The 23,786-nt window shown below is 46.4% G+C and overlaps 1 protein-coding gene across 2 annotated transcripts in view; it reads right to left on the reverse strand.

Annotated features, from left to right (window-relative positions):
* CAMSAP1 (calmodulin regulated spectrin associated protein 1) overlaps positions 1-23,276 on the reverse strand; it is a 112,476-nt gene extending 89,200 nt beyond the window's left edge. For both annotated transcript variants that reach the window (XM_049896613.1, XM_049896612.1), the window contains exons 1-2: positions 23,172-23,276; positions 22,821-22,983 (exon numbers count right to left, since the gene is read on the reverse strand). In XM_049896613.1, the coding sequence (XP_049752570.1) occupies positions 22,821-22,983 (163 nt within the window). In that variant the 5' untranslated portion in view covers positions 23,172-23,276. The remainder of the gene's footprint in view (positions 1-22,820; positions 22,984-23,171) is intronic.
* Between the last annotated feature and the right edge of the window lie 510 nt (positions 23,277-23,786).

Here is a 23,786-nt window from a genome sequence, read left to right on the forward strand (position 1 = left end):
TTCAAGCTCACAGAAACAAAGACCAGACTTAAACTGGTTTGATGGAGACTGGAGAAACCCTGAAAGTATGACCCCTGGACACCTCTTAACTCAGTAATGAAGTCACTCCTGAGGTTCACCCTTCAGCCTCAGATTAGACAGGCCCATAAAACAACAGTACATGCAGCTTAATTATGTAGACAACACTAAATGGGCACACCAGGCCAGGGAGAAGGACAAGAAGGCAGGAGGGGCAAAGGTGGTAATGGGGAACTCAAAGTCAAGAAGGGGAGAGTGTTGACACGTCGTGGGGCTGGCAACTAATGTCACAACACAACATGTGTATTAATTATTTAACGGGAAACTAATTTGTTCTATAAACCTTCACCTAAAGCACACACACACAAAAAAATCTCTGGCTACCTGAGGCCAGGTCATCAGGGAACAGCCATAGACTCAGGAATCTCCATAACTCCCTGCACTCCAGACCAGCTTGCCTCCCTTTCTCTCTCTTGTCCCCTGGGACCAGGTCACAAGCTAGAAGGACTCTATCCTTCTTCATCAACTGCCCATTAAGCCTTTCTCTGTCTCCCAGCCACCCCAGAGCTGGGTCTACACAAATCAACTCTGTACTGCCAGCCCCTGGTGGTGCATTGCCCCTGTGGGTTCATTAATTCTCTAGAATGGCTCATAAAATTCACAGAGACTGTTACCTATACTTACAGTCACCCATTTATTATAACCAAAAAGGATACTGGTGTAGAGATGCAGCAGGTAAGGTCTGGGACAGTTCTCAGCACAGGGCCTCCACTGTACCCAGGGACATGCCACCCTCTCCCATGCATGCATGTTCTCACCAATCCAGAAGGTCCCAAAGAGAGCACTCAAGTACCTCAGTCCCCTAGTCACTGGAGCCTCAAAGAATAAGCATGACTTGGGCCTTAATGCAAAGCAATGATAATCCAATCAATGAATATGCATGACTGGATCATGCCCCCTCCCTTTCTAAGGTTAGTTCACCAGGTATAGGGCCTGTGTAGCCCCTACTTAAACAGCTATTTTGGAAAACAAAGGCATGTTAATTATTGTTTGGATCATTTTCAGAAACCAGAGTCAAAGGGCCAAACCAAGTTCTTTGTCCCACAAATATCAATAAAAAGTCTCAAGGGATGATGGATTTAACAGAAGAATGGAGACAAGAGAGGAAAGAGTCACCGAACTTGAAGACAGATTAATAGAAACTATTCAATCTGAAGAACAGAGGGGGTTAAAAAACAAGACCGAATAAAACAAAGAGTCTTAGGGCATTGTGAGACAACATCAAAAAGTCCAACATTTGTGCCACTGGAAAGAGGTGAAGAAAAGGCATGTGAATAAGTAACGCTTAGAAACTCCTCAAATTTGGTGACAGATATCAATTTACATATTCAGGAAGCTCAGCAAACCCTAAACAGAAAAGAAAAAAAAAAAAAAAAACCTCAAATAAAACCCTCCCCAGACACGTCATAATCCATTTAGTAACAATTTATTAACAACCAAAGATAAAGAAACAGGCCAATAGGGCCCGAGAATCAGAGTTATCAGCAATAAGCCTTAAATAACTATGTTTAAAACAATGGAAGGAAAACTGACAAGTTTAAGAATTTTGGCAGAAAACTGGAAATATAAAAAAGAAAAAGAGGAGGAGAAAAAGTAAAAGAATTTGACAGATCTATAAAAGAACCAAATAGAAATTCTAGAACGTAACAGAGTAACTGAACTCTTATTATACAACGGAAGGCTGAACAGCAGATTAGACATAATTAATGAACTACATCAGCCAAAAAAATATCCTGAATGAAAACGATGAGACAAAAGAACGGAAAATACTACAGAAAATACTGTAGAGAAGGTAAATGAAGACACTAACAGTGTCATGGGAACGCTGGTAGCATAGGGGTTAAGAGCCACGGCTGCTAATCTACCACCTGCTCCTTGGAAACGGAATGGGGCAGTTCTACTCTGTCCTATAGGGTCGCTATGAGTTGTAATTGACTCGACAGCAACAGGTTTGTTTGTTTTTTAGTATAAGTGCCATAGATAGAAGTGTTACTGAAGACCCAGAAGGAAAGGTGAGAGAAAATAGAACGGAAACTGTATCCAAATACTCAATAGATGAGAATTTTACAACACTAATAAATTCAAAAAGTCATAGTTTCAAAAAGACTACAAAATGGCCACAAGATTTAAAAAAAATGAAAACTACGCACTGTAGTAACACTGATGAATCTAAAGAGCAGGATAAGACGGTACAGACTCGTCTCTCCTGCTCCTCTCCACTAAGCTCAACTACAAACCCTGGGAAAGAAGAACTCTGAAAGGTGGCGGAAGGAGGCTGACTGGTTTGGATCCCAGGACTGGAGAAGCAGCACAACGACAGGGCACCTTATAGCCTCCGCCCAAAAGAAAGCGACCCAGGTAGGCTCATTCTTCTCCCAGGTCCAAGGGTAGTCCCACCAACAAAGACCAGCTGAGACTGCAGAACCAGCAAGGAGATCAACAGGAGTCACGTTAACAACAGGCAACCAGGGCACACCAGCAAGAGAGGTTCCACTACAATGAACAGCCCAGCCTGGGAGCATTCCCCTTCCCCGTTTGGTCTGAGAAACCCCTCCCTTACCCAGAGACACCCCGCAACCAGGGGAACCCAGCAAGTGGGATCCTACCTCAACAAGTGCCTGGCCCAGGAAGTGCTCTCCTTCCCTATGGTCATGAAACTCCCTTCCTCATCCAGAGACACCACGAGGTTGGGGGTGCACTGGCAAAAGAAATCATGCCACTAGGAGTGCCTGGCCTGGGGAGCACTCCCCAACCCCCAGAGGCAGGGGGAGCCTGCCACAACAAGCTCCCAGCCTAGCAAGCACTCTTTGGCGTGTGGGTCAGAGAACCCCTTCCCCTACCCAGGGGCACCAGGTGGCCCATCCTAGGAAAGCTCCTTCCACCCCCTCATGCAACATCAGCAGGCACCAGCAGGAGTCCCAGTGGCATGAGATAAACCAAGCAGACCAAAACAGCACCACAAAGGCTCTGAAAAATAGTTAATGGAATGACAGTCCACAAAAGTAGGACCTGTGTGTCAAATCTAAAAACAGGTGACTGCCTGCTAAAATAAAAATGTGAATAGTACCTAGAGTCTCCTAACTTAATAGCCAAAATGTAGAGGATACATCCAAAAATTACCAGTCATAACAATAACCAGGGAAATCATGCCTTGAATGAGAAAAGATCATCGACACCAACGCCGAGATGAGTCAAGTGTTAGAATTATCTGACAAGGATTTTAACCCAAACTGACTGCCATCGAGCCAATTCCAACTCATAGCAACTCTATAGGGCAGGGCGGAACTGCCCCCACAGGGTTTCCAAGGCTGTAAATCTTTATGGAGACAGGTTGCCATATCTTTCTCCTGTGGAGCTGCTGGTGAGTTCAAACCACCAACCTTTTGGCTAGTCACCAAGTGCTTAACCACTGCACCACCAGGGCTCCTTAGGATTTTAAAGCAATATCATAAAACCTGATAGTTTATGATAAAAACGCTGATGGCGTAGTGGTTAAGAGCTACTGCTGCTAACCAAAAGATCGGCAGCTCAAATCTATCAGGCGCTCCTTGGAAGCCATATGGGGCAGTTCTACTCTGTCCTACAGGGTTGCTATGAGTCAGAATCAACTTGATGGCAAAGAGTTTTTATCATAAAAAATGATTCAACAATTATGAATTTTCTTGAAACAAATCAGAAATAGAAAATTTCAACAAAGAAAGTTAGGAAAAGAACCAGAAAGAAATTACCAAAATGAAAAATCCAATAATGGAAATTTAAAAATTCACTGGATGGGCACCATATTAGACTGGAGACGACAGAAGACACAATCAGTGAAGCTGAAGACAGATAAATACAATCTATCCAATCTGAACAGCAGAGAGAAAGTACATTTTAAAAAACAAAAAGAATAAATAGAGCCCCAAGGACCTGTGGGACAATTAATAAAGACCCAACACTTGAATCATCAGAAGAACAGAAGAAAGAGTGAGTTGCTGAAAGAGTATTTGAAGAAATAATAACTGAAAACTTCCCAAATTTGGCAAAAGATATAAACCCACATATTTCAAGAAACTGAGTAAACCTCAGAGGCCTGGTGGCAGAGTGGTTAAGAGTTCAGGCTGCTAGAATGGATAAAAAACAGAATCCATCAATATACTGTCTACAAGAGACATATATTAGAAATAAAGATGTAAGTCATTAAAAATCAAAGGGTGTTTTACATCAAGCAAACCAACCAAAACCAAACCCACTGCCATTGAGTCGGTTCCAACGCATACCGACCCTGTAGAGCAGAGTAGAACTGCTCCATAGGGTTTCCAAGGATTGCCTGGTGGATTCAAACTGCTAATCTCTTGGTTAGCAGCCATAGCACTTAACCACTACGCAACCAGGGTTTCCATCAAGCAAACAGCTACCAAGAAAGAGCAGGAATGGCAATACTAATCTCAGATAAAAGAGACTTTAAAACAAAATCCACCATAAAAGACAAAGAAGGGCACTATATAATGATTAAAGGGATGATCCATCATGAAAACATGACCATAATAAACATCTATGCACCCAATGACAGGGCTCCAAAATACATAAACTCTAAGAGCACTGAAAAGAGAAACTGACAGTTCCACACACACCACTCTCAGGAGAGGACAGGACATCTAGAAGGAAACTCAGCAAAGATACAGAAGAGCTAAAGGGCACAATCAGCCAACTTGACCTCATAGACATATACAGAACACTCCACCCAACAGCTGCAAAGTACACACTCTTTTCCAACGGACATAGAACACTCTCCAGAATAGACCATATCTTAGGCCACACAGCAACCCTCAACAAAATCCAAAACACTGATAACACAAAGCATCTTCTCTGACCACAATGCCATCAAGGTAGAAATTAACAACAGGAAGAGCAAACAAAAAAAAAAAAAATCAATTACATGGAAACTGAGTAACACCCTGCTAAAAACCACCGGGTAATAGAAGAAATCAGAGATGGAATAAAAAAATTCCCAGAATCATATGAGAATGAAAACACATCATACCAAAACCTTTGGGACACAACAAAGGCAGTGCTTAGAGGTCAATATATAGCAGTAGATGTACACATCAAAAAAGAAGAAAGGGACAAAATCCACATTAGCTAAACAACTTGAACAAATAGAAAGAAAACAGCAAAAAAAAAAAAAAAAAAAGCCCACAGTCACCAGAAGAAAGGAAATAATAAAGATCAGAGCAAAAATAAATGAAACAGAGAACAGAAAAACAATACAAAGAGTTGAGAAATCCAAAAGCTCATTCTTTGAAAGGATCAACAAAATTGACAAACCACTGGCCAAACTGACAAACGAAAAACAGGAGAGGACACAAATAACCCAAATAAGAAATGAAATGGGGGACATTACAACAGGCCCAACTGAAATAAAAAGGATCTTAACAGAGTATTATGAAAAACTATACTCCAACAAATTTCAAAACCTAGAGGAACAGAAAAATTTCTAGAAACATACTACCTACCCAAACTAACACGAAATGATGTTGAAAATCTGAACAGACCCCTAACAAAAGAAGAGACTGAAAAGGTAATAGGAAAAATTCCCAGCAAAAAAAAAGCCCTGGCCCAGATGGCTTCACTGGAAAATTCTACCAAACATTCAGAGACAAGCTTACACCAGTACTGCTCAAACTATTTCAGAATACAGAAAAGGAAGCGATACTTCCGAATTCATTCTATGAAGGCAGCATAACCCTCATACCAAAACCAGGCAAAGACACCACAGAAAAAGAACACTACAGACCAATATCTCTCATGAATACAGATGCAAAAATTCTCAATAAAATTCTAGCCAGTAGAATTCAGCATCATATCAAAAAAATAATACACCACAACCAAGTAGGATTCATACCAGGTATGCAAGGATGGTTCAATATTAGAAAATTAATCAACACAATCTACCACATAAATAATCATATGATCATCTCAATTGATGCAGAAAAGGCATTCGACCAAGTCCAACACCCATTCCTGATAAAAACTCTCAATAAAATAGGTACAGAAGGGAAATTTCTCAACAAAATAAAGAGCATCTATGCAAAACCAACAGCCAACATCATTCTTAATGGAGAGAGGCTGAAAACATTCCCCTTGAGAACAGAAACTAGACAAGGATTGCCTTTAGCATCACTCCTATTTGACGCTGTGCTGGAAGTCCTAGCTAGAGCAATACAGCAAGAAAAACAAAGGGCATCCAAATTGGTAATGAAGAAGTTAAACTGTCCCTATTTGTGGATGATATGATAATATACATAGAAAACCCAAAAGACTCAATGAAAAAACTACTGGAACTAACAGAAAGATTCAGCAGAGTAGCAGGATACAAGATAAACATACAAAAATCAGTTGGATTCCTATACACCAATAAAGAGAACGACGAAAAGGAAATCAGGAAAACAATACCATTTATAATAGCCCCTTAAAAAATACTTAGGGATAAATCTAACCAGCAATGTAAAAGACCTATACAAAGAAAACTATAAAACACTACTGCAAGAAACCAAAAGAGATCTACATAAATGGAAAAACATACCATGTTCATGGATAGGTAGACCCAACATTGTAAAAATGACAATTCTACCCAAAGTGATTTACAAATACAAGGCAATCCCAATCCAAATACCAACAACATTCTTTAAAGAGATGGAAAAACTAGTCATTAACTTTATATGTAAAGGGAAGAAGCCACAAATAAGTAAAGCACTACTGAAATAGAAGAGTAAGCAGGAAGACTTGAACTACCTGACCTCAGAACATACTATGCAACTACAGTAGTCAGAATAGCCTGGGAGTGGTAGTATGACAGATACATTGACCAATGGAACAGAACTGAGAACGCAGATGTAAATCCATCCACCTACCGTCACCTATCTTCAACAAGGGCCCAAAGTCCATCAAATGGGGAAAAGACAGTGTTTTAACAGTGGTGCTGGCAAAACTGGATGTCCAGCTGCAAAAAACTGAAACAGGGCCCATACTCACACCACATACAAAAGCTAATTCAAAATGGATAAAAGACCTAAATACAAAGTCAAAAACTATAAAGTTCATAGAAGAAAAAATAGGATCAACCAACGGTAGAGGCCCCAATACATGTCATTAACAGGATACAAACCATAAACAACAACACACAAACTCCAGAAGATAAGCTAGATAACTGGAATCTTCTAAAAATTAAACACCTATGCTCATCAAAAGACTTCACCAAAAGAGTAAAAAGAGAACCTACAAACTGGGGGAAAAAAAATTGGCTATTACAAATCAGACCATGGTCTGATCTCTGAAATCTACAAGAAAATCCAACACCTCTACAACAAAAAGACAAATAATCCAATTAAAAAAATGGACAAAGGAAATGAACAGACACTTCACCAAAGAAGACATTCAAGTGGCCAAAAGACACATGAAGAAATGCTCACAATCAGTAGCCATTAGAGAAATGCAAATTAAAACCACAATGAGATACCATCTCACCCCCGGCATTACCGGCATGAATCAAAAAAACAGTAAATAACAAATGCTGGAGAGGCTGCAGGGAGGCTGGAACTTTTATGCACTGCTGGTAGGAATGCCAAATGATACAACCATTTTGGAAAACAGTATGGTGCTTCCTTAGAAAGCTAGAAATAGAAATACCATATGATCCAGCAATCCCACTCCTAGGAATATATCCTAGAGAAATAAGAGCCATCACATGAATAAACATATGCACACCCATGTTTATTGCAGCATTGTTCACAATAGCAAAAAGATGGAAACAACCTAGATGCCTATCAACAGATGAATGGATAAACAAACTATAGTACATATACAGGATGGGGTATTACCTAACGATAAAGAACAATGATAAATCTGTGAAGCATCATGAAATGAGTCAATCACCAAAAGACAAATATCGTATGAGACCACTACTGTAAAAACTTATGAAAAGTCTTACACACAAAAACAAACTATCTTTGATGGTTACGAGGGAGTGGAGGGGGTGGGCATGGAAAAACACTAGACAATTGGTAAGTGGTAACTTTGGTGAAGGGTAAGAGTACACAATACTGGGGAAGCCAGCACAACTTGTACAAGGCAAGGTCACAGAAGCTGCATAGACACATCCAAACTCCCTGAGAGACCGAACTGCTGGACTGAGGGCTGTAGGGACCATGGTCTCGGGGAACATCTAGCTCAACTGGCATAACATAAAGAATATGTTCTACACTCTACTTTGGGGCGTATCGTCTCGGGTCTTAAAAGCCTGTGTGCGGCCATCTAGGATACAACACTGGTCTCACCCCTTCCGGAGCAAGGGAGAATGAAGAAAACTAAAGATAAAAGGGAAACATTAGTCCAAAGGACTAACAGACCACATCTACCCCAGACACCACCAGACTGAAACCAGTCCAATGAGATGGTGCCTGGCTACCACCACCAACTGCTCTGACAGGGATCAAAATAGAGGGTCCCAGACAAAGCTGGAAGAAAATGTAGAACGTAATTCTAACTCACAAAAAAAGACCAGACTTAGAGGTCTGACAGGGATCACAAAAGAGGGTTCCAGACAGAGCTAGAAGAAAATATAGAACAAAATTCTAACTCACAAAAAAAGACGACACTTACTGGTCTGACAGAGACTGGAGAAACCCCAAAAGCATGGCGCCCAGACACCCTTTTAGCTCAGTAATGAAGTCACTCCAAGGTTAATCCTTCAACCAGGCCCACAAAACAAAACAAGTCTAAAGGGGCACACCAGCCGAGGGGCAAGGACTAGACGGCAGGAGGGGACAGGAAGATGGTAATAGGGAACCCAAGGTCAGGAAGGGAGGGTGCTGACATGTCATGGAACTGTCAACCAATGTCATCAAACAATACGTGTGCTAACTGTTTAATGAGAAACTAATTTGATCTGTAAACCTTCATCTAAAGTACAATGAGAAAGAGTTCAGGCTGCTAACCAAAACGTCAGCAGTTCAAATCCATCAGCTACTCCTTGGAAACCGTAAGGGGCAGTTCTACTCTGCCCTAGAGGGTCGCTATGAGTAGGAATCGACTCAATGGCGGCAGGTTTGGCTTTTGGTTTGAGTGAACCCAAAACAGGATAAGCCCAAAGAAATCCATGCCAAGTCACAGCATAATCAAACTTCTGAAAACTAAAGACACTGAAAATACTCTGAAGCAGCAAGGAAGAAACAACACATTATGTAGAGGGGAACACCAATCCAAATGACAGCAGACTTCTAATCTGAAATCAAGAAGGCCAGAATGTTGTCATGAACAACAATTTTTAAGTACTGAAAGAAAAGAACTTGCAACCATGAATTCTATTTCCAGTGGCAGTATCCTTAAGGAATGAAAGGGAAAATAAAAAAAATTCTCAAATGAGAAATTTTTTAAAAAAAACTGTCCACATCAAACTTATCCTTAAAGAAGGAGTAAAGGAAGTTCTTCAAACGAAAAGAAAATGAGAAAAGAAGGAATCTTGGAGAATCATGGAGGAAGAAAGAATAACAGAAAGAGCAGAAATACAATAGACTATTCTTCTCATGAGTTCTCTAAATTACATGCCATGACTGAAACAAAAACTAAAATACCATTAGATACCCAAGACAATGATATTTATAACTGGAAAGGGTAAAGGGACCTAAATGGAAAAAACTTCTCCATACTTGACTCAAAATGGTAAGATACTGACACCAGGAGACTGTGGAGCCCAGGTGGCATAGTGGTTAAGAGCATGGCTGCTAATCAAAAGGTCAGCAGTTTGAATCCACCACCTGCTCCTTGGAACCCCTGTGGGGCAATACCACTCTGTCCTATAGAGTCACTATGAGTTGGAACTAACTCGATGGCAATGGGTTTGGTTTTTGTGGGGGTTTAGCAGACTGTGGTGAGTCATTTATATATACTGTAATACCCAGAGCAACCGCTAGGAAAACTATAATATACAGAGATATACCCCAAAACAATATAAATAAATCAAGATGGAATTCTAAAAAACTCCATCCTGTGGAGGAAGGCAAGAGTAAAGAAGAATGAGAAACACAGAAAACAAATAAAAGTGGTAGTCTTAAGCGCTAACGTATCAACAGTAACATGAAGTTAGAACAGTCAATGCACTAGTGAAAGGGCAGCGCCTGGCAGAGTGCATTAAAAAAAAAAAGGACCCAACTCTGTGCTGTTCACTAGAGACAAAGAGGGACGTTACACAAAGGTAAAGGGATCAGTCCACCAGGAAGACGCTGACAGTCCTAAATGTATACGTGCCAAACAACATAGCCTCAAAATTCGTGGGGGGAAAAACTGACAACTGAAAAGAGAAAGAGACAAATCTACAGTATTTACCCCCTATCAGCAACTGACAGAATTAAACCAAAAACTAAACCCACTGCCATCAAGTCGATTCCGACTCATAGCGACCCTATTAAAAAAAATAATAAAATCAGCAAGGAATATATACCTGAACAACACAAACAACCAAGAGAATCTAACTGATACTACTGAAAAAGAGCAGAATACCCATTTTTTTCAAGTATTCATGAAACAGTCACCAAAATAGACCATATCCTGGGCCATAAAACCAACCGCAGCAAATTTAAAAGAATAAAAATCATGCAGAGTATGTTCTCTGTCCATAATGAAGCCATATTAGAAATACAAACCAGGAAAATCTCTGAACACTTGGAAATTACACTTCTAAATAATCCATGGGTCCAAGAGGAAAGTGCAAAGGATATTTTAAAAAATACATAGCACTGAATGAAAAAAAAAGTAACATATCAAAACATGTGGGATGCAGCTAAGGCAGTATTAAGTGGGAAGCTGATAATACGAAAATACTTACATTAGAAAAGAAGAACTCAAATCAGTAATCAGAAATCAAATGAGTAATCCTACCTCAAGAAACCAGGAAAAGAAGATAAAAGCAAACCCAAAGCAAGCGGAAGGAAGAGGGGCAGATGTGGCTATAAAAGGGCAACAGAAGAGACCCTTGTGGTGATGGAACTGCCCTGTACGTGCAGTGCATCAGTGCCAACATCCTGGTTGTAGTATTATGCCATAGTTTTGCAAGGTGTTTCCATCGGGGAAACTGAGTAAAGGGAAGCCAGAGCTCTCTGTATTATTTCTCACAACTGCATGTGAATCTACAATTACCTCGAAGTAAGATTAATTTTTTTTAATATGTCCAAAGACTTGAAAAGTACTTCATAGAAAAAAATATTCCAATTGCCAGTAAGTAGATGAAAAAAAAATCCAACATTTTAGTCATCAGAGAAATGTATATTAAAACCACAACTCATCCACTTAAATGGCTAAAATTAAAGACTGACAATACCCAAGTGTTGTCAAGGATGCAGAGAAACTGGAACTCTCACATATTGCTTGTGAGAATATAAAGTGATACAGCCACTTTGGAAAACAATCTGACAGTTTTTTATAAAGTTAAACATACGCTTACCTTAAAAAAAAAAAAAACTTTTTGCCGTCTAGTCAATTCCAACTCATAGAGACCCTATAAGACAGAGTAGAACTGCCCCCAAAGGGTTTCCAAGGAGTGGTTGGTGGATTTGAACTGCTAACCTTTTGATTAGCAGCTAAGCTTTTAACCACCGCACCACCAGGGCTTCACACTTATGACCAAGTAAGCCCATGCCTAGCTATTTACCCAAGAAAAATGAACACACATGTTCACACAAAGCCTTATACATGCATGTTCACAGCTGCTTTATTCATAATAGCCCAAAATTGGAAACAACCCAAGCATCTATCCACAGGTTAACAAGCATGCAAAATGTGGGCAGCCATACAAGGGAATACTACTGCTACTGCTCACCTAGAAGATACACAGAACATGGGCGAATCTCAAAAATGTTATGCATCTTGAAAGCACCCAGACACAAGAGTACTCGCTGTACGACTAGACATATATAAAACCCTAGAAAGACAAATCTAATCTAAAGTGATAAGTAGATCAGTGGTGCCCTCGGTGGCTACTGACTGAAAGGGTGCTCAAGTGCACATTTTGGGGTAATAAAAATGTTCTTTACCTTGACTGTGGTCATGTTCACAAGGGTGTACACATTTATTTAAACTCATCGAATACTCTTAAAATGTGTGCGTTTTATTTCATAACATGGAGGAATCTGGAAGGCATTATGCTGAGTGAAATTAGCCAGTTGCAAAAGGACAAACATTGTATAAGACCACTATTATAAGAACTCAAGAAATAGTTTAAACAGAGAAGAAAATATTCTTTGATGGTTACGAGGCTGGGAGTGAGGGAGGGAGAGGGGTACTCACTAATTAGATAGTAGATAAGAACTACTTTAGGCGACGGGAAAGACAACAAACAATACAGGCATGGTCAGCACAACTGGACTAAACCAAAAGCAAAGAACTTTCCTGAATAAACTGAATGCTTCGAAGGCCAGTGTAGCAGGGGCGGGGGTTTGCGGACCATGGTTTCAGGGGACATCTAAGTCAATTGGCATAATAAAATCTATTAAGAAAACATTCTGCATCCCACTTTGGAGAGTAGTGTCTGGGGTCTTAAATGCTAGCAAGCAGCCATCTAAGATGCATCAACTGGTCTCAACCCATCTGGATCAAAGAAGAATGAAGAACACCAAGGACACAAGGTGATTACGAGCCCAAGAGACAGAAAGGGCCACATAAACCAGAGACTACATCAGCCTGAGACCAGAACAGCTAGATGGTGACTGGCTACAACCCATGACTGCCCTGACAGGGAACACAACAGAGAACCCCTGAGGGAGCAGGAGAGCCGGTGGTCATGGCCCCCAGACCTTCTATTGGCCCAGGACAGGAACCATTCCCAAAGCCAACTCTTCAGACATGGATTGGACTGGACAATGGGTTGGAGAGGAATGCTGGTGAGGAGTGAGCTTCTTGGATCAGGTGGACACCTGAGACTATGTTGGCATCTCCTCCCTGGAGGGGAGATGAGAGGGTAGAGGGGGATAGAAGCTGGCGAAACAGACACGAAAAGAGAGAGGGGAGGGAGGGAGCGGGCTGTCTCACTAGGGGGAGACCATTTGGGAGTATGTAGCAAGGTGTATATAAGTTTTTGTGTGAGAGACCGACTTGATTTGTAAACTTTCACTTAAAGCACAATAAAAACTAAAAAGAAAAAAAAGTGTGCATTTTGTTATATGTAAATTATACCTCAATAAAACTAGTTTTCTTAAGGGTCTGGAAACCCTGGTGGCGTACTGGTTAAGTGCTACAGCTGCTAAACAAAAGGTCGGCAGTTTGAATCCACCAGGCGCTCCTTGGAAACTCTATGAGGCGGTTCTACTCTGTCCCATAGGGTCGCTATGAGTCGGAATCGACTTGAAAACAACGGGTTTGGTCTCAAAGGTCCAAAATAAAATTCTTCCCTGTGTACCCTGCACTGGGCATTAACCTACACTACCAGAGACTCCTCTGAAAAGTCCAGGTTTAAGCACATCCTTCCCTCCTCAGAAACCTTCAGTGGCTCCCCAATTCACACAGAAGAAAACTCCAACTTATCAATCAGCCAGTCAAGACATTCCACGATCTGGCCCCAGGCATTTTTTCCAATTTACGTTCACCGCCAACTCTGCTGTTGCTACACTGACATTTATCCCAACCAGCCACACCACACTCCCCTCCCCTGCAGGCCTCTGCCTGTTCTTACCCATCCAGACCACAAACTCAGGTTTCACCTTCTCATCCACCTGCACGGATCCCGACTCCCTCATGGGAGGTGCTCTCTCTCCCTTAGCTGTCCTGCCATTAGCATCGCTCCTCTCTCGCCGCACTCCCTCCCTCGTCAGCCTGTCACTGCAGTTCTTTGTCCACACGGCCATTCCCCACTCTAGGAGCCCTGAGAAGCACTTTGGTGACCTCACAGTGGACAACACAATGCTGAGCTGTGCTTAATGTTGACTAATTTGAAGTGACTGAAGGACAGTGACTGGGAAATATTTAAGTGAACTGGGTAGGTAGCATGAGCAGTAAGAAAAAGGGCTAGGCTAGAGCTCAGGAGAGAAGTCAGAAACAGAAATGAAACTTCTCTGCGTGTGGCGGATAACTAAAGCCACGGAGCTAGAAAGGCTGTGTGAAAAGGAAAACCGATGAAGAGCAGGGGACCAAGGAGTGGGTCTTGCAGGGCCACCCAGGCAGGCAGGACGGACAAAAGCGAAGTAATAAAACAGAGAAGATTTGTTCACCAGGTGAAACTGGGAAGAGAGAATCCCAAGTCAAGGGGGGTGGTGAAAGGAGAGGCTGAGAAAAGAGCAGACACCCCGGTGTCCAGTCTGGCATCTGACATGGCAGAGCGCAGAACGGGCTGGCGGAAGGCAAGCAGGAGGCCCCTGGTCCACGCCGGAGAAGTGTTTCAGAGGCGTGGTGAGGGCAGTGGTAGATCACACAGTGAGGAAACGATGCCACAGCACCCAGCTCGAGGCAGCTGCCACTGCAGCGGCCCAAAGGAGAAGTAAGGAAGGCAATAGCCAGTGACAGGGCGGTCAGTCACCCCTGTTCCTGTCAAAAGTACCATCATTCTCCCTGTGCTGAGGTTCAACACCCGTGCCCATCCCCACAGTCAATCAACCCAGTCTCCTCAGAGCTGCTGGCTCCATCTGCCCTTCTCATTTCCACTGCAAACAAACTAGGCGAGTCGTCGGCATTCCGAGCTTCGGCAACCACACCAGCTCCCAGAAGTTCAGCCCGACTGCAGCCTCTACCCGCTCCAGCCTGCTAAAAACCTTCCCAGGCTCTCTCTGATTCTGTCACTCCCAGCTCAAAGGCCTCCCCAGGCATACATTGCGAAGAAATCCCCAGCCCAGCTTTGAACACCACAGACAACCTGGCCCCTGACTATTTTCCACCCTAATCACCTCCTGCTTCAGTACACAAATCCTTAGCTCAGCAAGGTTAATCTCCTCAGCACGCCCGTGGACACATCCACCTCTCACAGTGTAGAAACATGTGAAAGATACACCCTCAGGTCCATAGCCAGGTACCCTTCCCTCCACTCTCAGGGCTACCTAATCTCACCCATCCCTCAAAGCCTACCCCCCCAGGGAGCCTCCGGGAGCGCCCCAGTCCACAGAGACCTCTCTTGGTAGCGCCCAGGCACTCTGGGATTGCATTCACTGAGCTGACAGCTCTATCTTCTGCCTAAACACGGCTGTTTTATCGATGGCATACTTGATTTTTCAGCCCTTTGCATTATTTTTCTTTGTGTACGTCAATATTTCATGTAGATTTTAAACAATTAAGGAAAATGACCTCATATAATTTTCCCCCTTTATATCTCCTATAATGCAAAACAAACATGCACATGGTAGCTGTCCAATTATAATACTGATTCCATCCTGCCCACCCTCAGATTAGACAAAAAACTGTAACAATCTGAGTCTTTCAATAGTTCAACCAGGAAACAAAAAACAACACTGGTACGTATAATGTTGATATGGCCACCAAAAAAAAAAAAAAAACCGTAAGGCAAGCCTATGAAAAATTAGAAGGATAAAAATAATAATAAAGAAAAAATATTAAGTGTTCTTTGGAAGATCAGCCTGAAGCACAATAGTGGCCAAGTCTTTTGTGGGTCACTCAGATCTGAAGGATGAGAACAGCTGAGCTTAAAGATGGATTTAGGTTCTTTGATTCATATTTAATTTGTGGCATCAAGACCAAAAAAAGAACACATGCCAACTGACGTATCTTTACAACTCCACAGCCATGCCTGTATGGCCATGCTTTATAGAACCATAAAGCAGTTTTCCATTCACCTGCTTCGCAGGCGTTTCAAACGCTTTCACCCGTTCCACAAGCACTCACTACACGCGATGGACTCTGGACAGAGCGGGAAACCGGACAACCATAACCCTGACCTCACAGCTAAGTACAAACAACAAAGACGTGCTCAGGGCACCTATGCGAGGAAGGCTGGCTACAAAGACCTCCACAACCCCCAAGCGCCCCTCAGCCCACGTGACGGTGCTCAACCCGGCTAAGTCACTCTGTAACCTCCTACCTCAGAAATGCCCAAATCCCCTGCCGAGAGCGACAGAAAGACAAAAAACATAATGTAAGCTCATAAACCACTAATCAAACCCATCACCACATAAAAAGACTTGACAATCTGCTTATGAACCTGGAACAGATAAGGGCCTGCTGTCCCGAGCAGGCAGCACAGTGGTTAAGGACTCAGCTGCTAACCAAAAATCAGTGGTTCCAACACACCGGCCACCCCGCAGAGAAAGATGAGGCAGTCTGCTCCCGTAAAGAGCCACAGCCTCGGAAACCCGCCGGGGCACTTCCACCCTGTCCTGCAGTGTCGCTTGGAGTGGAATCGAACAGATGGCAACGGCTTGGTTTAACGGGTTTGTTACAAACAGTAAGACTCACACCACTGCCTTCTGCTGGCCCGGGGAAGGGGTTTCATTTCACGTCCTGGAGGCTGGAAAGTGATTCCCAGCACTGGATTCGCGTCGTCCTAATGTCACCACGACAAGCCATCTGGTCGTTTCCTGAAGTGGACTATGAAGGGGTCACGCTCGTAATATCAGTTTAACGGAGTTTAAACTATTCTTGCTAAATACATACGACAGCTGGCAGCAGTTCTCTTACAGATATCCCTTCAATGGTGACTAGAATATGAGCTTGACAAAGTCAAAATATCCTCCACGACATGGTCACCAAATCAGTAGTTTAAATTACTCTAACAAGACAGAGAGAGAGACAGAGGGGGAGGCAGGGAGGCGGAAGGGAGGGAACTATCCCAGTCCCTCACCAGTAGTGCAACTGTGAACAGGCCAGAGGTCTCTCCCCATCCTGGTCTGCAGTGGTGATACCAGAAGGCTGAACTCAGTGACCCTAAGGTCCTGCCCCACAGGCAAATGAACTACCCGGTTTCCAGGGCTCCTCAGAAAGGTGAGATCACCATCACTGAGCTACGCACAGTAACATCCCTGTAAATAGGGGAGTACCTTCTAGCATTTTGAACACTGTCCTTGAGAAGTAATAAAAGCTACTGCTAACCCCATCATCCCCAGAAACCAAGGTCTAGAGACCATGAAGTTTCCCAAGGTCACAGATAAACAATGGACCTAAAATCAAAACTCAGGGCTCTATTAACATTTTTTGACCAACTCACTACAATGTTCGGGAAACCCTGGTGACACAGTGGTTAAGAGCTATGGCTGCTAATCAAAAAGGTTGGCAGTTCGAATCCACCAGGCGCTCCTTGGAAAGTCTATGGGGCAGTTCTACTCTGTCCTATAGGGTCGCTCTGAGTCGGAATCGACTCAACAGCAATGGGTTTTTGTTTTTATTACAATGTTCACCCAAAAAGGCATTGCGAAATTTTCTAAGAAGATTCTAGTCCTTCTTACACTTTTTTTTAATTGTGCTTTAAGTGAAAGTTTACAGCTAAGTTAGTTTCCCATACAAAATGTTATACACACATTGTTACGTGACCCTAGTTGCTCTCACTATGTGACAGCACTCCTCCTCTCCACCCCAGATTCCCTGTGTCCATTCAACCCACTCCTTACAAACATTTCTAAATGAACTTTCAACATATTCAATATATTATTCCTAAAAAATAATCAAAATACTGTCAATGAATAAAAAAAAAAATCCCACCCCCCCAAAAAAGAGAGGGAGGAGATCTAAAAATAAGAGCACAAGACAGACCACAACTCTTGGCGACAGCACCAGAGAGGGATAAAACTGAAGGAAATGTTTCTGCACAACCATATGCCACCCAAAGGCCTGGCCAAGGTGAGCACTCTGGGGTCTAATCACACACTGCAAATGGCAGGCTCGGGGGCAGGGGCCACTGAGAATCCCAAACGGGGAAACCGGAACGAGAAGGCAGTCTCAGAGCACCTGCCCTAGCAGGTCAGCATGCTTTGGGCTGCTATACAAATGGACGACTGTGTGGTTTCATTTAGCTACTTAATAGGCAACCTTACCACGAGAAAATATTTAAGTCACTTTCACCATGCTCACACAAAAACACACCCCCAAAACGGATTTAAGATGAAAGCACCGAGATTCAAAGGACCACATCTAATTCACGGAAAAACCGGGCTGGCCAGCCACGGGGAGAGATCCCATAAAAGATGCAAGGAACGCGCCCCCGGACTAGGAAGAGAGTTCTGAAAAAGAAAATCTTCACTGCCCTACCAAAACCCTCCCCAACCCAGTCTCCTGAAAGACACAGCAAACCTTACAGACCAGGCTGAGACCCCCGCTTGAAACCACTCCAACCGAGGGAAGCCTTTGTGATCATTTGGAGCCTCCCAAATTTGTAAACTGAGAGAGAGATTCACAACTAGAAAAAAAATCACAACAGGAATCGCTCCCCTTCCTGAAGGGAGGTACAGGATGGGACACCTCCTCATCTGGCAAAAGCGAATGGAAAACAGGCGCACTCAGACCAGCGCCCCATGCGCCACTGCGGGCAGGGGCTTCCTCAGAGAACGGCAAAACAGCAAACCCACAAGTCCCAACGGTATCTGTCCCCTTCAGTTCCAGCTCACCTTTCTAGTCTTTAAACAGCCATCTTCTGAGAATTTCCAAGCTTTAAAGCTCATTGTGGCGTCGTCGGCTTTTAAATTAACTATCTGATGAGTTAACCAGAACATAAGCGTTCGCCTGGTACTGGAAATAAAAGGAGACAAAACTAACCCAATACCAATGCTGAGAGATGCGTATTTGTCCCGATAGCTGACAAAATCCCACTCTGACTGCAAAGCTAAATGCAACAAAACACAACTGCACTCACTTTGCCGCAGAAACTGGGAAGGAGACATCGGGAGGGCTTTTTCAAAGCAGCTGCGTCTCTGCAGCATTCCTTACCAGAGCTCTCAGCCATCTCCACACGTAAAATCTTAAAATTCCACGTCTGAGCAAAACCTCACACGTGTGCTCAGGAGCAGCGCTGTGTGAGCACAAACCTGGAACCCACCCAGCACCCAGGCACAGGGGGATGGCCGAACGTGGGCAGGCATCTGATGAACTACTGGACAGCAGCGACCAAGAACAGAGGGACGCTCCACCCACCACAGAGGAGAAATCCAGGAACACATCATGGACTACAACAAAGCAAAGCTCAGGGGATACACTCCCGTGAAATGTGCAATCCCATACAAAACTCAACAGTGTAGTGGAATGATATAAACACGTGGGGAGGTGTGAGGAAAAGCAAGACCGTGACCATCACACAATTCGGGCTATTGGTGGATGTGAAGGGAGATCTGGGATGAGCTAACCTTCTTTTCGTAGGAGTCCCTGGGTGGCACAAAGGATTAACACGCTCAGCTGCTAACTGAAAGGTCCCCCAGAAGGAAGACCTGGTGATCTACTTCTAAAAAATCGGCCAGCGAAAACCCTGCAGAGCGCAGTTCTCCTCCACACACCCGGGCCGCCAGGAGCTTACTCCGCAGCGACGGTTTTGTCTTTCCTTCCCCTAAGCTGACCGCTAGACACCTGAGCGCTGCCGTATCGTTGTTCTCTACGCCTTACTCTAACAACTACTTTATTGGTTCCATTTTTTCAATCATGCAAATTCATGAATATAGCAAACAGCTTTTCCCCTTCACAACCATACAGAAAATGAGTAAAGTTCAACGGAAAACAAAACCTGTAAAACTAAAAATTGTAAAATAAGAAGAAAAGCTCTGTGTGACAGATAATGTTACATGTCAGCTTGGCTAGGCCATGATTCTCAGCTATGTTGCAAGTATCTTCCATTCATGATCTGACGTAAAGGAAGTCTCTTGGCGGGGGGGGGGGGGGGGAGGCCTGCATCCAATTTGTCTGGATGTTCCAGCAAAGCTCTCTTGTTCTCTCGGTCCTGCATCTCACTCATCATCATCTGACCTCTGGCTCCTGGGATGTGAGCCAGCAACCTGCTGTCTGACCTGCAGATTTTGGAATTCGCCAGCTCCTGCAACCACATGAGTCAGGAGAAGCCTCCAGCCTGACGATGAACCACGGATTTGGGGCCTGCCAGCCCCCACAACTCTGTGAGCCATTTCCTTGAAATAAATCTCTAGATATATTTATAGATATACACTTTGCTGATTTGGCTCCTCTGGAGAACCCAGCCTAAGACAGTCAATAAAACCAATTTAAAACAAAGCATGAAATTGGTCTCAACCCACCTGGAGCAAACGACAATGAAGAACACCAAAGACACAAGGTAATTATGAGGCCAAGAGACAGAAAGGGCCACATAAAACAGAGACTCCATCATCCTGAGACCAGAAGAACTAGATGGCGACCAGCTACAACCCATGACTGCCCTGACAGGGAACACGACAGAGAACCCCTGAGGGAGCAGGAGAGCAGTGGGATGCAGACCTCAAATTCTCGTAAGAAGACCAGACTTAACGGTCTGACTGAGACTAGAAGGACCCCAGAGGTCACGGTCCTCAGACCTTCTGTTAGTCCAAGGCAGGAACCATTCCCAAAGCCAACTCTTTAGGCAGAGATTGGACTGGACCATGGGATAGAAAATGATACTGGTGAGGGGTGAGCTTCTTGGATCAAGTAGACACATGACACTGTGTGGGAAGTTTCTGTCTGGAGGGGAGAAGAGAGGGCAGAGGGTGTTAGAAGTTGGCCGAATGGACACGAAAACAGAGAGTGTAGGGAAGGAGTGTGCTGTCTCATTAGAGGGAGAGCAACTAGGAGTATAGAACAAGGCGTATCTAAGTTTTTCGTATGAGAGACTGACTTGATTTGTAAACTTTTACTTAAAGCACAATAAGAATTAAAAGAAAAAACAAAGAGGAAAAGTCACAAAGCATTAAGTTCCAAACTCAAGAAACTAAAAAAATAAGAATAAGCTAAATGTAAACCAAGAAAAAGGAACAACAATAAAGGCAAGACCAGAAATAAATGAAATTGGAATATGAAAAACAGAGAAAATCAATGAAACAAAAATTTGCTTCCTTGGGAAAAACAAATAAAATTAATGACCCGCTAACAAAAAAACGAAGCGATGTATTTAATCCCTATAATTTACAAAACATGTTTGTCCTCATGACTAACCTGCGTCTAGCTCAGACTGTTGAAATCCTGTCACACAGGGAAAGGCCTGTTCAGCAAGCTTTCAAAGTTGGGGGGCTAAACTCCATTTTCTGAAAGGGTTACCTCTCTAGTCTTGTGCTAGAACCAGGAATGTTTTCACCAGAATAAAGGCAATGTTTTTTTAGAATGCAAAATTTCAAATTAAGAGAATTATACAAGTATTAATTCTTTACGTCATACCTGAAGCTAACAAAGAAAGCCTTGAGAGTCAACAGTTAGGAGGATCACTTGGTCTGTAAAGTTCTGGAAGCCTGAAATAGGAGTCTTAATCCACTAAGCACATTAAAAAAAAAGCACATTACCGCCTAACAAATTGGACTCCAAACAAGGTTACCGAGTTCTTCAAAACAAGAATTAACCAAAGGCGATCATTATGATTATGCACCATCCACTGAAGAAACCACCTCTCGTCAGGGAGCCCAACAACGGCCGTTTTGTAAGCATCAACTTTCATAACAAACCACCGGCTCCGTATCCAAGGCTTTGGGGCTGGCGCTCGCCTGGAAACAGGTCTGCCCCACAGCCGGCCCCGCGCTAATAAAGGACGTCGCCAGGCGGCCGCGGCCACGCCAGTTCCCCGCCTTCCCTTCCGCGCGTCCGCAGAAAACGGCCGCGTTTCCCGCTCCCAACTCCAGCCGATCAAAGCCTCCTTCCCAGGGGCGCGCACACAGGGCCCGGGGGGCGCAGCTCGGGACGGCCGCCCCGGCTGACCGGCCCGCCGCGCCTCGGCGCCTGGACACAAAGGCCGGCCCGTCCAGGTCCCGGTCCGGGGGCGCCGGCCCCCCCGCCCCGACCCCCACCCCCGCCCTCGCCCCGGCCCCCGGCCCCCGGCCCCCGGCCCTCACCCCTGCCCTCACCCCGACCCGGGGCCCGGCCCTCACCCTCACCCTGACCCCGACCCTCACCCCGCCCTTGCCCCGACCCCCGGCCCTCACCCCCGCCCTCACCCCGACCTGACCCCGGCCCTCACCCCGACCTGACCCCCGCCCTCACCCCGACCCCGGGCCTCACCCCGGCCCTCACCCGGACCTTACCCCCGGCCCGGCCTTCACCCTCACCCCGACCCGGGCTCTCACCCCCGCCCTCACCCCGACCCCGATCCTCACCCCGACCTGACCCCCGCCCTCACCCCGACCCCGGTCCTCACCCCGGCCCTCACCTCCGTACCCCCGACCCGACCCCGGCCCTCACCCCGACCCCGGCCCTCACCCCGACCCGGCCCCCGGCCCCCGGCCCTCACCCCGACCCCGACCCCGGCCCCGGCCCTCACCCCGACCCCGGCCCTCACGCCGACCCTCACCCCCGCCCTCACCCCCACCCCCGACCCTCACCCCCCGCCCTCACCCCCACCCCCGACCCTCACCCCCGCCCTCACCCCCACCCCCGGCCCTCACCCCGACCCCCACCCTCGACCCTCACCCCCGCCCTCACCCCCACCCCCGGCCCTCACGCCGACCCTCACCCCCGCCCTCACCCCCGCCCTCACCCCCGCCCCCGGCCCTCACCCCCGCCCTCACCCCCACCCCCGGCCCTCACGCCGACCCCCACCCTCGACCCTCACCCCCGCCCTCACCCCCACCCCCGACCCTCACCCCCCGCCCTCACCCCGACCCCCGGCCCACCTAGGCCGTAGGCCTTGGCGCAGATCCACTGCAGGTTGGCGGCGATCTTGGCGCGGGCCGAGTCGTAGCGGTCCAGGGGCACGATGTCCACGGCGCCGTCCGGCGGGGCCTCCATCTTCCTCCAGGCGCCCTCTCCGGCCGGGCCGCCGCCGGCGTCCACCATCTGCAGACAAAAAGGCCGCTGCAGGCGGGCGGGCCGCGGCCGCCACAAAGGACCGGCCTGCTGCCGGATGGGCGGCCGGGAGGAGGCCGGGGAGGAGGCCGCGCCGCCACCTGCGCCGCACCTGCCGCCCCCGGCCCACCTGCCGCCCCCGCCCAGGCCGCCCGCGGCCGCTGCGGACCTCGCCTCACCTCAGAGCGGCCACCGTCGCCGCCGCCGCGCCTGCGGCTGCTTCATGCTGCGGGGCCGGGGCCGAGGCCGGGGCCGGGGCGCGGGCGGAGGAGGGCCGGGGTCGCGGGGCGGGCGGCGGGCGGCGAGGCGCGTGCGCGGCCCCGGGCGGCGGCGACTGACGGAAGGCGGCGGCCAACGGCGGGAGCGCGCGCGCCTCTGAGGCGCTAGCGCAGGCGCAGTGAGCGCCGGCCCCCGCCCAGCGCCTCTCCCCGCCCCTTTCCGCAGGCGCGCGGGGCAGGGCGGGGGCGCGCGGGCGGGGCGGGGGCGCGCGGGGCGGGAGTCCGGGCCTTTCTAGGCCGCGCCCCCTCCCCTCCTGGGCTGGGTGCGTCCCGACCTGGGGAAGGTGACGGCGTCGCAGGCGGGAGCGCGCGGCGCACAAGAACCCCTCTTCAGAGCAGAGCGGGGAGGGGGATCTACCACCCCAGGATAGCTGCGGGGCGCCCCCGCGCCTCGAGAGCAGCCCTCGGAGCCCAGGCGTCCCACTAGCCCGGAACCGTTCCTGGGGATTCCTCCCCACACCCACCAGCAGAGCCTGGGGGACCCCCGAGAGCAATCGAGGACTCCCGAGAACAGCC

This window comes from Elephas maximus, chromosome 9 (genome assembly GCF_024166365.1).
Source record: "Elephas maximus indicus isolate mEleMax1 chromosome 9, mEleMax1 primary haplotype, whole genome shotgun sequence".
In the NCBI taxonomy this organism is placed as follows: Eukaryota; Metazoa; Chordata; class Mammalia; order Proboscidea; family Elephantidae; genus Elephas; species Elephas maximus.